The 13,323-nt window shown below is 40.5% G+C and overlaps 1 protein-coding gene across 1 annotated transcript; it reads left to right on the top strand.

Annotated features, from left to right (window-relative positions):
- Positions 1-5,621: 5,621 nt before the first annotated feature.
- Positions 5,622-11,321, top strand: LOC113019110 (nuclear factor 7, ovary-like). The gene is made up of 9 exons (XM_080291705.1): positions 5,622-5,653; positions 6,697-6,991; positions 7,077-7,181; positions 7,958-8,191; positions 8,346-8,493; positions 8,787-8,813; positions 9,135-9,199; positions 9,613-9,735; positions 10,098-11,321. The coding sequence occupies exons 2-9, from the start codon at positions 6,701-6,703 to the stop codon at positions 10,482-10,484; spliced, it is 1,380 nt and encodes a 459-aa protein (XP_080147831.1). The 5' UTR covers positions 5,622-5,653; positions 6,697-6,700; the 3' UTR covers positions 10,485-11,321.
- The last annotated feature ends 2,002 nt before the right edge of the window (positions 11,322-13,323 follow it).

Genomic DNA, 13,323 nt, shown 5'->3' with positions numbered 1-13,323 from the left:
CAGCGACGTTGTCACTGGACCCGTGGCAGGCCGCCGGAGGAGCAGCGACGTTGTCACCGGACCCGTGGCAGGCCGCCGGAGGAGCAGCGACGTTGTCACTGGACCCGTGGCAGGCCGCCGGAGGAGCAGCGCCGCCACCGGACCCGTGGCCGGCCGCCGGAGCTGTCACACTGCCGCCACCGGACCCGTGGCCGGCCGCCGGAGCTGCAATGCCGTCGCCACCGGGCCCGCGGTCGGCCACCGGAGCTGTCACATTGCTGCCACCGGACCCGTGGCCGCCCGCCGGAGCTGTTGCGACGCTGCCGCCACCGGACCCGTGGCAGGGTGCCTGAAGTATTCCGTTGCTGTCACGGGACCCGAGGTAGGCCACCTGAACTCTTGTGTTATAGTTACTGGCCGCCTGAACTGGTTTTCTCACGCCACAGTTTTGGGGGGTTATTGAACTGTTTTGTGCCTCCGCTGGAGTCGCGGTTGAGCCTCTGGGACTTTTGAGATGAACTATTTGGTCATTTGGGGGTTGGTTCCGGCCCTCCGTCCTGTCTGCCATCGCAGCCCGTGACATCAGGTGTGTCAGTTGGTGTGTCATCTGTTTTTGAGTGCGGGGGAGAGTTAGAATTTCTTGGTTTTAAAGCTATGTTAGGAATATTGTAATGTAATTTCCAAAATTTGCATATGATCTGCAATTTGTAGCAGATCTACTGACTATCACATAGCAGCTGGAGCAGTCTCAAATGGAGGTCAGTCCACTACTGCCACCTGTGGCCAAGTGCCAAAGCCTGCCTACTACTAAATTAACTTGTGACACATATGCACCTGTTTCTATGACCACATTGAGTAGAGTCTGAGTGGATGCACTTACCCTGGTGCATTCAAATCCACCCACAAACATATTGAAAGATGCAATGCCAGCAACGTTAATTGTCAAGACTAAAACCAATCATTAAGCAATGACAACAGGGATCATTTGTTTCTGTTTATTTTAGCATGCACAACATTTATATTTGCCTTCTGTACAGGGGACATCCACACACACAGTGTGGTACCACCTTCCGCAGAAACCTTTTTTCGCGATCGCCTCCTGCATGAGGATATCACCAGGTAAACTCGCGACATTTTTAAACATTTGGTTGTTCAACAGCAACAGGACTGACAGAGTGTGGTTGCGGTAACCTCACAAATGTCACAGATGACACATTTGATGTTTATTTGCTGTTTTGTCAGTAGCTGCTCCAGAAAAGCAAGTCTACCACACATCTGTTCGACCAACGCCAAATAATCTGCGATGCCAGTTAATCTGGAACACCGGCGGCCGCCTCGGGTCTCTCCTCCTTCCCTTCTCTTTCCTTCATCCACCTGCTGACCTCTGTGGAAGCTCCGCCATAGCCACCACCAAACAACTGACTAATCTTTACACATCTGCCAGCATCTGGCCAATCCACCAGCTTTCATTGTTTATACCGTTACTAAAAGAAAAAAAAACTCATTACCCATAACAACGGAAAATCACCATCGATGGTGGGCCGGACTCAAATGTTACTGAACTTCTCCAGCTATGGTCGTGCCATCAGTTAACCCTTTGCGTGCCAGCTGTGGCACGCGTGCCCAGGGTTGCCGACCCCTGACGTATCGTAAAAGAGTTAGTAATTTATTTTTTTACTACCTGTAATTTATTGCAGTTTACGTCTATTTGGTTAATTGTTTACTAAATGTTTGAGGTGTGAAATAAACGGCAATGGAGTTTGAAAACAAAATATGGGTGTGTGTGGTTGGAGGATGTGTTTGTGCGGGGGTGTTTCGGTGGTGGTGGTGGTGGGGGGGGGGGGGGGGGGCGTGAACATTTTTCTTTTAAAACAAAGGGGGGTTAGCAAAAAAAGTTAGGGAACCACTGTCTCAACCTGTGAGAGAGACTTCAGTTCTTACATGTCAGCAGGAAGGGGAATGATCCTGCATGGATCTTTTACTTGAAAGTGTAAAACGGGAAGTGAAAAATAAATGTTGTTGTTTTTGGTTGTTTCTTGGCTGTTTCTTCATTCATGCTTCTTCACTTTCAGTACTTGTACCTGACCATCTTCAGAGGAATGTGTTTTTATTTTTGTTAAGTCACCAAACAATGAGCTGTGACTCATTCACTCATTTTTAAATGAGTCATTCACTCATTAAAAAATGTTGACGTCACCTAGTAAGAATACGTAGTTGATTGTTGTTCATTTGCTGTATCTTTTATTCCTTGGCTTTTAAATCAGAATGAGTTTGTATTACTTTTATTTATCTTATTTCTCACTCAAATCTTCTAATTTTATGATTATTTTTCTTAACTCTTGTCATATGTTTTTATTTCTTTTAATTGTCTTAATTGTACAGCACCTTGGTCAACGGTTGTTGTTGTAAATGTGCTATATAAAGAGGTTCAGTAACATTTGAGTCCGCTGATCTAATTTATGGTTTTGATTAGAAAGAAGAAAATACAATGTTTTAGCTCTTTCTTGTTTTCTAAATTCTGTCTACTGCCTTTTATCCACAGAGTCCAACATTGTTCATTTTGGGACAAATACTGGCGTCCAAAGTGATGGAAGAGTGTTTGCCTTTGTTTTTCTTGTGTTTTTTCTTTGATGAGCGTAACCAATATGTATAATAATAATGAAAGTACTTTGTTGTGTCTCTTTTTCCATGTCAGTTGCTTTAATCATTTAAAATCCCTTTTTATCTACTTGCAATTTTTTTGTCCATTCTGGGTTTCCTTTTTTAGTCATTTATAGTTATTAATATTGAATCGTTGCTTCCTTTTACACAATCACACTGACATAATGTTGACAGGAAGCAGGTTTGAACTGGTTTCACGGACATCACTTTTACAAAGACTTTTTAAATTTAACGCAAAAATCTGTTCTGTATTTTATCAGGTGCTTTTCACATCAGTTAGGGAGGACGCCTCAGTGTTTGAAGTCATATCAAGCATTAACTTGACCCAAACTAGTTGAGACTGGAATATTTGGAGTTATCATAATAGCTTTCTTAACAAAACAGGCAGGTTGTGCTCCTTACTTCCAGAATAGAGATATTGTTTGTTATGTCAGGTTAGTCTGCTTTGAAAATCAACAAAGAAATAGTTTGTTAGTGTGTTGAATCCCGAGAATTCCAGACTTTATATTTAAGTGTGTTACACGTAAATAAGGCTTGCATATTTGTGAGCAGCACAACAGGAACAGTTAGCAAGGCTAAAAACATGGGCGTAACAGCCACGTGAGAAAACGTTTACAAGATGATTTATCATTCTGTCATTGTTCCTGACAGCTGTGTTGGGGATCAGGGGAACACGTGTGGAGTTTCACTTTAGGCCTTTCAGAGTACCAGGAAGTACTTTAACACCAAACTGTGATTTTTTTTTCTGGTAGTTGTAAGGGAAGTAAGTCAACTAAGCCAAATAAAACTTCACTAAAAACTGAAAAATTAATGCTAATAGCTCAAACAAATAAAACTGTGTCATCCAACTGGAAGTGAACTTTGACGTCCACATGAGCTAATCCTTGTGTTTTTCAATCTTTTCACTACGTGGCCTAAATTCCCAAAGCCTCATTCTTCCTTCTCATCAAGGATTTGGTAAGCATGTCTGTCATGTTTTGTCTGGTGAGCGTAGGGGGAGCCTAACCAGACAGGCAGGAATAAAGAACCTGTCTCCTACACAGTGCCAGGAAGAGTCTGTTGCTGTAGGAGCTGCTCAGGGCCTCCGCAGTATCATGCAGGGGGTTTGCAGTGTTGTCCATAATAAACCTTTGCTTGGCTAACATCCTCCTCTTTGGAGTCTAGGGGACTGGCCAAGACAGAGCTGGTCCTCTTTACCAGTCTTCATACCCACAGCACTGTTCAGTATATTTATAGATAGCACGTGAAGAGCTGAATAACAAAAAATACCAGGAAGTTTTACACTAGCAGTTTCACCTGTCATCTCTTTTGGGGAAACTGTTTTAGAAGATTACTGGAAACCAAAATTGTCATTGTAAAAATGACTTCCTAGTTCAAAGTGCAATGCTGTGACAGTGTACCAGGTTTACACACGTGCATATTGGCAACGCTCGTGCAGAGAACAAGCAAGAACAATAGAATTAATACTTATTGTACTGGAAGTGTGAAACACGTGAGTTTGGTGTGGCATTCAGCTGAAAGGTTAAACAGGACGCGTCCAGCGGGAACCTGAATGAGTCATGACACAGTATGAGTGTGAACCAGTGAAACAAAACAGAGCAGAGTAGGAACAGTGATATTTCTAACAGAAGCAGGAGCTGTAGCACCTCATTTCTTCTTCTACATAAACTAGGAATAATTGAAGCTTTAACAGATGCTGGTATCAGGGAGCCAGTCTGTGTGCTGGCTGCTGATGGTGTTTATTGTCTTTATTTGGGTGTGTTTATACCGATATGCCACTAATGCAGTTACTGTAAATGACCTGAAAAGCATTGCTGCATATTTTTAGCTGGCTATGTGTCACATAGGATGGATTAGAAAAATCCAGCTCTGACCTGGGAATGATTCATCCAAACAACCATGGGTGTGTTCATCAAGGCCTCTGTGACACAGAGCTTCCTCGAATGAATTACTCTGTTTACAGATTTAAAATGACTACAAACTTAACGATGAAAGATTTTACGATTTGTGGCATCTCGCAGCAACATTACTTAACACCCTGGGTCACGTCTACAGCAACATACCCGGTGCATACAGGGCTGCACCACAGCCCCACTTTGGACAGTCTGACTACATCTCTCTGTTCATGTACCCGGCTTACAGACAGAAACTGAAACAATCGAACCCTGTCATCACACCTGTTAAACTGTGGACCCCAGAGTCTGAGAGCATCCTACAGGACTGTGTTGCCCAAACAGACTGGGATTTGTTTCAAACTGCAGCCACACAGGAGATCTGCTCTGTCAATATACAGGACTATGCTGAATATGTGACCGGGTACATCAGCACCATCAGCTCTGCAGGCAGTCTGCTAGATGACCTCAATGTATTGAGGCAGCAGGACCAGACAGGACGGATCCTTAAAGCATGTGCTAGTTGTTGGCTGATGTTCTCACTCCCGTCTTCAACCTCTCCCTCAGCCAGAGTACCATCCCCACATGCTTCAAGACCACAACAATCATCCCTCTTCCCAAGGTAACATAATAATTTTTGCACATAAGGTCATCTTACATATTAAACCAGCATATTAAGCTCATAGCTCTTTTGCACACAAATCTATTTAACACTTTAATTTTTGTCTCCATTTATTCATTTATACTATTTGTATTTCCATTGTTCTAGTTCTATTTGTACATTTTAACCGGCATCTGTGTAGGAAGGTAGATTATTTCTGCACCAAAGTGCACGTTGTTGTCATTCCCAGCCTGTATTTATTAATTGCTTGGATTTAATCTGTAGTTAAATTGATAACTGCATACAAAACCATTTGCAACAGCGAACAGCAATTAAAATGTAGAGTAAATACCAGGAAAAGCTAACAGGCAGAACAAGAATAACCGGTATAACTCGTTGGGAAACTCCACTGTGGGAGGAACTTTGTACCATGTTTTATTTTATAGAGAGACAAGTGTGTTTTTGTTGATATTCATTCTTCACATCTTGCAAGGACCATCTGCCTGCATGACCTAAACAAGTAAGTGATTATTTATACCAAGCAGATAGCATAGAGAATAAAAATACATGAAACAAGACATCAGCTGCCTTTTCTTCAAGATAGACTGACTTTTGATCCAAATATTGACGGCAATATTTTTAATTAGAGGCACAGAAATAGTAAAAGTGGATATCTCAGAGATGATGTGTAAAATGTAGGTGTGTGTATTGTGGATGTAATCTCAGGTTTCAATCTTTAAAATAGAGCAACAACTACGACTACTTTTACATTTTTAACACGTTGACTGGAGTTTGAGTGTTAGAGAGAACTCAGTAAGGGGAGAGCAGTGGCTAAATAAAATGCATTAATAAAGAGCTCAGGGCTGATTTATTGGGAAAAAATTAAAGTAAGTGAGTAAAATAGTTAATATAGTGATGAAATTGTAAGAAAAGGTTCAGAAACAATTTCTCTTTATATTGTTTTCATTTGAATTTTACCCATTGTCTCAAAATTTCTTTCTTTTAATTTAGTTAATCTACGCTGAAATAATGAGCATTTCTTTGATTTTAAATTTGAAAGAAAATTATTGTAGTCAATAATTCAGTCAATGAAAAGTCTGAGATTTTCTCCTTCTATTGCCTCTTTCACAGCCCATTTTTTGATCTCTTTACTGGTAAATCCATTAGATTCATAAAAATGTAACAATATGTTGCCACTAGGACCTTCAGACTCTGTTTGTGAACCCTTGTATATTTGCAGTCTGCAGATTGAACTTAAACATAGTTGTTGTCTTAGAAGCATCTGAAATAAATCTGTCCACTTTTCTCTGCACTACAGCATGATGAGCTTTCATGTGTTTTGCCCTGTTCTGTGAAATATAAGTGAAAAGGGCACACTGGACGCTTTACTTTGATCTTATGTTTAAAAATATCCTTTAGTCTTCTTGCTTTGCCATTTAGTTTTTTTTTTAAACTTAGATTTATAAACCTGCATCTTTACAATCTGACCTAAAGAGTTTAAATCCCATAGTGTACAGAAGAATTTCAACATGTGTGGGTAACAAAATGTTATTTCTCTGTCAGAAACATGGCCTCCACATTGTCTGAAGAGCAATTTCAGTGCAGCATCTGTTTGTACAGCTTCAAAAACCCTGTCTCTATCCCGTGTGGACACAATTTCTGCCTGGAGTGCATCAAACGTTATTGGGATGTGGCGCAAAAGTCAGATTGTCCGCTGTGCAAAGAATCCTTCAGAAGTCGCCCCGAACTCAGGGTGAATTGGACCTTAAAAGAAATCACTGAAAGATTCAAACCAAAGAGACCCATCATTCCACTACCGCCATCCAGGTCTGGAGGAGAGATCAAGGTGGGAGAAAGAGTGGTTAAATGTAACGATGCTCATGGATTATCTTGTAAGGAACTCCAGATAATCCAAGATGTAAAATACATGTTTTCAACTTCAGCCTCTGCAGACTCGGATAAAGAAGACCCAAGAGCAGTATCAACACATGATCCAGATCCGAATCAGAAAGACCGAGGAGATCAAACAGTCAATGGAGCTGAGCAAAGTGAGCATTGCTTTTTAATCATTTACAGACATGAACATTTCTCGGCCTGTTTGCTCTCTAAGAAACAAAACTTCAACCAATTTGTTTGTAGAAGCTCACACCAGAAGAAAAACAGCAGTGTTGTTCTGCTTCATGTAGACTGTATTTAAAAGACAGAGGAGACTCCCCCTGCTGGTCATTTTAAAAAATGCATTAGCCTCACTTTTCAAGCCTGGAATCCACTTTTGGCTTTTATTTGCAGTTTATTCTGCTATAATATCCATGCAGAGTGTAAGTAACCTTGTGCACAACAGACTCTGATTACAGGGCAGAGTAACTATAGAAACTCAAAAGCTAAAATCCTTGCATATCTTCTAAAGTCAGGATTACTTCAGTCAAAGTATTTTTCCATCTTTAGTAATTCATATATGGCAGCGTGGCTCTGTTTTAAGAGCTCTTGTGATCTTTTATTAGTTGTTTTTATTGATATAATAAACCTTCATTATACATAAAGAGACATGGAAAAGCAGGGCTGGAGGTGGGTTGGGACAATAGATCAACTGTTATCAGAGGACTGCAGGCTGGTCTCACTGAGATCATCTTCTTTGTGAAGTTATGTCTTCTTTTTGGGGGAAATGTGTTAAATTATGGGCATATTAATAAGAATCATCGTACATAAGCAGCTTTACCCTAAGTTTAATTTGTTTTGCATTTCATTGAAGAAGGGGTAGCAAAGTACAAAGGTGGTGCATTTTAACATATTTCACATATTAATTAAACTCTTTTCATATCTGCAGAGAAATAAAGAAAGAGAGATACAGGCCAGCATTCAGAATGCCACAATGATGGTAAGTGCCATTGAGAGAAACCAGGCTTTGCTCATCGAGGAGATCGAACGGAAGCAGGAGGTGGCTGAGAAGAGAGCAGAGGAGCTTCTCAAGGAGATCAGCCAGGAGATCAATGAGCTGCAGAAGAGATGCAGTGAGCTGCACCTCCTGGAGCACACTGAGAACCCAGTTCAGCTCCAGCAGGTCAGAATCAGTATTTATGTTTAATATTTCTGCACAGCCAAGCAAGTTTAAAGCATCTAAAGCGATTGTAATATGATATGAATACAAACCGGCCTGTCTGCTTGTTAGTGAAATCATTTATTTGTGCTCTTTTCTGTCACTGATGCTGTTTTAGAACTTTTTACATCTGGACGCTCCGATGTCCGTCAAGCACTGGACTGACGTCAGAGTCCAATCGGAGAGCTACGCACGGACTGTGAGGAGAAATTTCTCCAAACTGGTCGACATCTGCCAAGAACTGGAGAGGAAGCTGTGTGCAGAGGGTCTGTAATCCTTATGATGACATGACATTATAGTCTCTGATTTTAGAACACAAGACTTTCTTTGCATCACCGGTTCCTTTGGTTTTATTATAATCCTGCCACTTTTTGCATTGCATATATATTTATATCATATTTTACACTATAAGTCTGCACATAACTAACTTTAGTGATACACTTAGGGTGCAAAAATAAATCTCGTAACATTCGCTAAAATATTAGTGAATATTTTAATTGTTCTACGTTAATGTTTAATGACACTAAAATGACACAGTTTCTTTTCTGATCTTTTGCAGAGGTAAACAAGATGAATAAATATGCAGGTATGTGTATGGATATGATATTTATATTGTGATTACGTTATATGGATTACACAAGACTGAAAATTTGTCACCATCATATCTAATAAAGACTCTTACTGATGTCAGTAGAAAGAAAGTGGCTCATCACACTGATTCAAATAATCTTTATACATGTACATGACTCAGAATACAGATACTCTGTTTCCAAAAAAGGTGACTTCAGTAATAATATGCTTCAAAACAACAGGGTTATTTTTTCATATTATTTCTTTAATCCTGAAAATTTGAATAAATCTGAAATAGCAAATCTTTTTATGTGTTTTTTTCTGTTTCTGTCTCCAGTGGATGTAACTCTGGATCCTGCTACTGCTGCTGGCTGGGTGGTCCTGTCCCCGGATAATAAAAAGGTGAGCTGTAATTATCAGCTGCATGATTCCTGACTGTAACACCTTAACAAGAGCTCGGAGTTAAACAAAGTCTTGTCCTGCTGTAAAAAATGATCCAACAAAGTGTTGATACATGTGCAGCTGTTTGTATAATTAAGTGTAAAGTCATTTTCTTAGTTAGTTATACACACCAGTTCAGTTTAGCCCTGTAATATTATTGGGAAAACACTTATTAAAACAGCTATTATTGGGAAATTGCATTTCTTGTCTGTGAAATTAGAGTCTGTGAATTACAGACAACAGCTGATGGACGACAAATATTATGCAGGAACTATAATGACGGAAACTAGTGGATCAGAAGTCAGGCAGATGCAAAATAACGACAAGTACGGCATCAGTAGTTGTTGTATGAATGTGATCGTGGCAATCCACAGGTGAGCATGAGCTACCAGCAGTGGAGGACCCTGCTACCTGACGACCCCCGCAGGTTCGACTCCTGCGTCGCCGTGCTGGGAAAACAAAGCTTCACATCTGGGAAACGTTACTGGGTGGTTCAGGTAGGATAAAAGGATAAAATAAATAACTGCTAAACAGCTTATAGTCGTGATCAGTGTGAATATTATCCAAAGTGGAACACAACAGCTTTATTTAGAGTAAGATTTGGATTAAAATACACCAAAGAAAATTACACATGAACACAACGACACAACCTGTGACTATGACTGTATAATGTATATGATCTAAACAAGCAGGAACATAAAACTCTTTACGCCCCCTGGTGGCTACAGGATGTTCACTTCTGATTTTATATCTGCTGTGTTTACTCTCAGTAAAAATTTATTATCATTTAAAAAGCAACCTAAAGAAATGAAGCTCTGCTCTGCAGTTTAGCATCATTTTGTCCTTCTTTGTGTTTCAGGTTGGGGATAAAACAGACTGGGATCTTGGGGTGGCCCGGGAGTCCATCAACAGGAAGGGCGCCATCACAGTTCGCCCTGATAACGGTTACTGGGCGATATGCCGACGTAACGGTGGTAGCCTGTATGCCTGCGCTGGGCCCGCCGTCACTCTTCACCTTAAAGAAATTCCTCAGAAAGTCGGTATATTCCTGGACTATGAAGAAAGCTCGGTGTCCTTCTATAACACAGAGGCAAAGACTCACATTTATACTTACAGCGGGCTCACTTTCACTGAGCCGCTGTATCCGTACTTTAACCCCTGCATACATGACAACGGGAAGAACATGGCCCAGCTGGTTATCTGCCCGATCGAGGCTGGGATCACTGTAGACACTTCAGCACGTTGAGCGAGAGACTCGGAGGATCCTTTTTAAAACCTCGAGAGCATCCACATTCATTGTCTGGATAAGTTGTAATCTGTAAATGCAAACAAAAGACCAAGAACAGGAGAAAATATTCTTCTCCCAAGTGTAAAGCGAACACCCTGAATATTGTCCTGGTACAGACTGCAAGCCCAAGCTTAGCTCCTGCAAGGTGTTTGGATATATTTATTTATTTATTTATTCCAGTCAAAATCTATAAGTTAACCACGAGGTTTGCTAATGTCTCCTAATCTTCCTGATGATATCTATAAAGAGGTTTTTAAAAAGAGCTAAAGATCCAAGCGAGGGTTCATCTGAACCATCCACTTGTGTCTGCTAAAGTAGGACAAATGTATGTAAATGAGGATAAAACTTCCACTGATAAGTCCACAGTTATCTGACAACGACACATTAGTGATGGTTTAGGAACTGTAAGATGAACCTATACACGATCACTACGGTGGATAGCACTGCATGAATCCTGCCTACGTTTTTACACTACTCATTCTTTGGTAATTTATTAATATGGTATAACTTATATTATAGCTCAAGGCCTGATTTAAAAGAACTTTATGAATCCAACTTTGTTTGGATCTTTGGTTTAAGATCAGGGACACGTCACATGGTCTTATGAGTTCAGAGGTGCATGTCTGTTTTAGTTGGTAGCACGTAGATCATAGTACCACAATAGTATATTAACATCAGTATATCATGTGCATGTAAGACACTGAGTATATATAATTTCTTGTCATTATTGTAAAAATTTGGATTATTGTGATGTATTTAAGCTGAAATAAATGTGAATCCCTGAGAGTCTGCTGTGTTCTTTTAACTTTTTATCCCAACGCAGAGTTTAGACAAATTCTAAAGTTAGAATTAGAAAATGGAGCACAGAAAACTTATCTATTGTGCGGAGTGCAAAAAACACTATCAAAATATTCCCCCACTTTTTTTTAAGATTAGACAACCTTTATTAGTCCCACACGTGGGAAATTTGTTTTGTTACAGCAGAAAGTGGACAATGCAAAGTTACATAGCAAAAATTAGAAAAACACTGGAATAGAATAAGAATAAGATACTGTACACAACTGTACACAATAGAATACAATAAAATACTTTATACAATAGAATAAAATAGAATACAAATGCTATATACAACTGAGTATAATACAACAATGCCAGAAAAGAATATTGCACTTAGTGTTATTGCACATGTGTAGATGTGTGTTTGATCGGTTGAAGTCTTTGTTGTGGAGTCTGACAGCAGATAGAAGGAAAGACCTGCGAAATCTCTCCGTCCCACACCGTGGGTGCCGCAGCCTGCCACTGAAGGAGCTGCTCAATGCTGTCAGAGTCTCCTGCATGGGGTGGAAGATGTTGTCCAACAGGGATGACAGCTTAGCCACCATTCTCCTCTCACTCACCACCTCCACTGGGTCCAGAGGGCATCCTAGAACAGAGCTGGCCCTCCAGATCAGCCTGTTCAGTCTCTTCTTGTCCCCGGCAGAGATGCTGCCGTCCCAGCAGACCACACCGTAAAACATGGCTGAGGCCACAACAGAGTCATAGAAGGTCTTCAGCAGCGGGTCCTTCACTCCAAAAGACCTGAGTCTCTGCAGCAGGTACAGCCTGCTCTGCCCTTTCCTGTAGAGAGCATCTGAATTATGAGTCCAGTCCAGTTTATTGTTCAGATGAACACCAAGGTACCTGTAGCTGTCCACAGCCTCAATGTCCATACCTTGGATGTTCAATGGTTGTAGTGGAGGATATTTGTGCCTGTGGAAGTCTGTGGGACTGTCCCCAGCCTCAGGCTCAGGTTGAAGATGGGCTCCATCACTCCACACAGTTGGTCTGCGCAGGACCTAACGACCCTTGAGCTGATGCCATCTGGACCCGCTGCCTTCTTGACTCCAATTCTTGACCGCAACTGCATTTCATTGTATTTTTATTTTTTTACACTGACAATAAAGAACCTAAAATCTTGAATGGCAAAAGCCAAAATCAAGAGAAAAAGAAAAGACAAACTCAAAGGCACAGAGTAATTCAACAGATAGATGGCTGCATTATGGAAGCAGTTAGTCAGAAAAACGCCATCCAAATGTAGAAAATCAAGATAACCACATTAGTGAAGGAGAACTCAAAGCAAGACAGATGACCAACTACAAAAGGAAAACAGGAAATGGCCCAAAAGATAATAAGCACAAAGTCATGACACACTGTTCATAGTACAAAAGTAATACTCTGGAAACAAAAAACAAGTAACTCCACAAACAAAATCTTAACTACAGCATTAGCAACAATAAATGTTTCAGATACTAGAATGTAAGCAGGATCAAACTAAGAAAAAATACAATTAAAACAAAAAGAAAAACAGTGACTGTAAGGTTTACATTGTTGGGTTGTCATTTATTCTTAGAAATATATATTCATATATTCTTAGAAATTAATAATCATTTAGAAATATATAGTTGATTGCATATTGAAAGAATGTCTCATCCTAGGGGGTCTGTAACAACTCTGAGTAGCGTGAAGAGGGGAGTGTGTTCACTCCTCTACAGAGTGTTCTGGCATAGATCACACACCTCCTAGGGTCATGAGAGAGGTCGTATCTTCTCTCATTGATATATGGTATAGCAAACACACGTATATCTGTTTGAGTGTAAGAGCCTAATAATTTTTAAAAATATTTCTTCACTCACGGGCCGTAAGTAGGGGTGACATGGGCCGCGAGATAGAGAGACAGGCATTAGAGCCTCTTATTGTGTGTTTTGTTTGGGTTCCCACCGGCGTGGAATTACCAAAAATAGAGAGACCATAGCCTAAC

Source organism: Astatotilapia calliptera, chromosome 3, assembly GCF_964374335.1.
Source record: "Astatotilapia calliptera chromosome 3, fAstCal68.1, whole genome shotgun sequence".
NCBI classification, from domain to species: domain Eukaryota; kingdom Metazoa; phylum Chordata; class Actinopteri; order Cichliformes; family Cichlidae; genus Astatotilapia; species Astatotilapia calliptera.
Note: the sequence above shows the minus strand (reverse complement) of the source record. Positions and strands in the feature narration are given on the sequence as shown.

Bases quoted from the DNA above. Each gene is read 5' to 3' on its own strand.
- LOC113019110 (XM_080291705.1), top strand. From the start codon at position 6,701: ATGGCCTCCACATTGTCTGAAGAGCAATTTCAGTGCAGCATCTGTTTG. The intron at 6,992-7,076 runs GTGGTTAAATGT...TTTCAACTTCAG, and splicing joins AGATCAAGGTGGGAGAAAGA to CCTCTGCAGACTCGGATAAA. The intron at 9,736-10,097 runs GTAGGATAAAAG...TTTGTGTTTCAG, and splicing joins AACGTTACTGGGTGGTTCAG to GTTGGGGATAAAACAGACTG.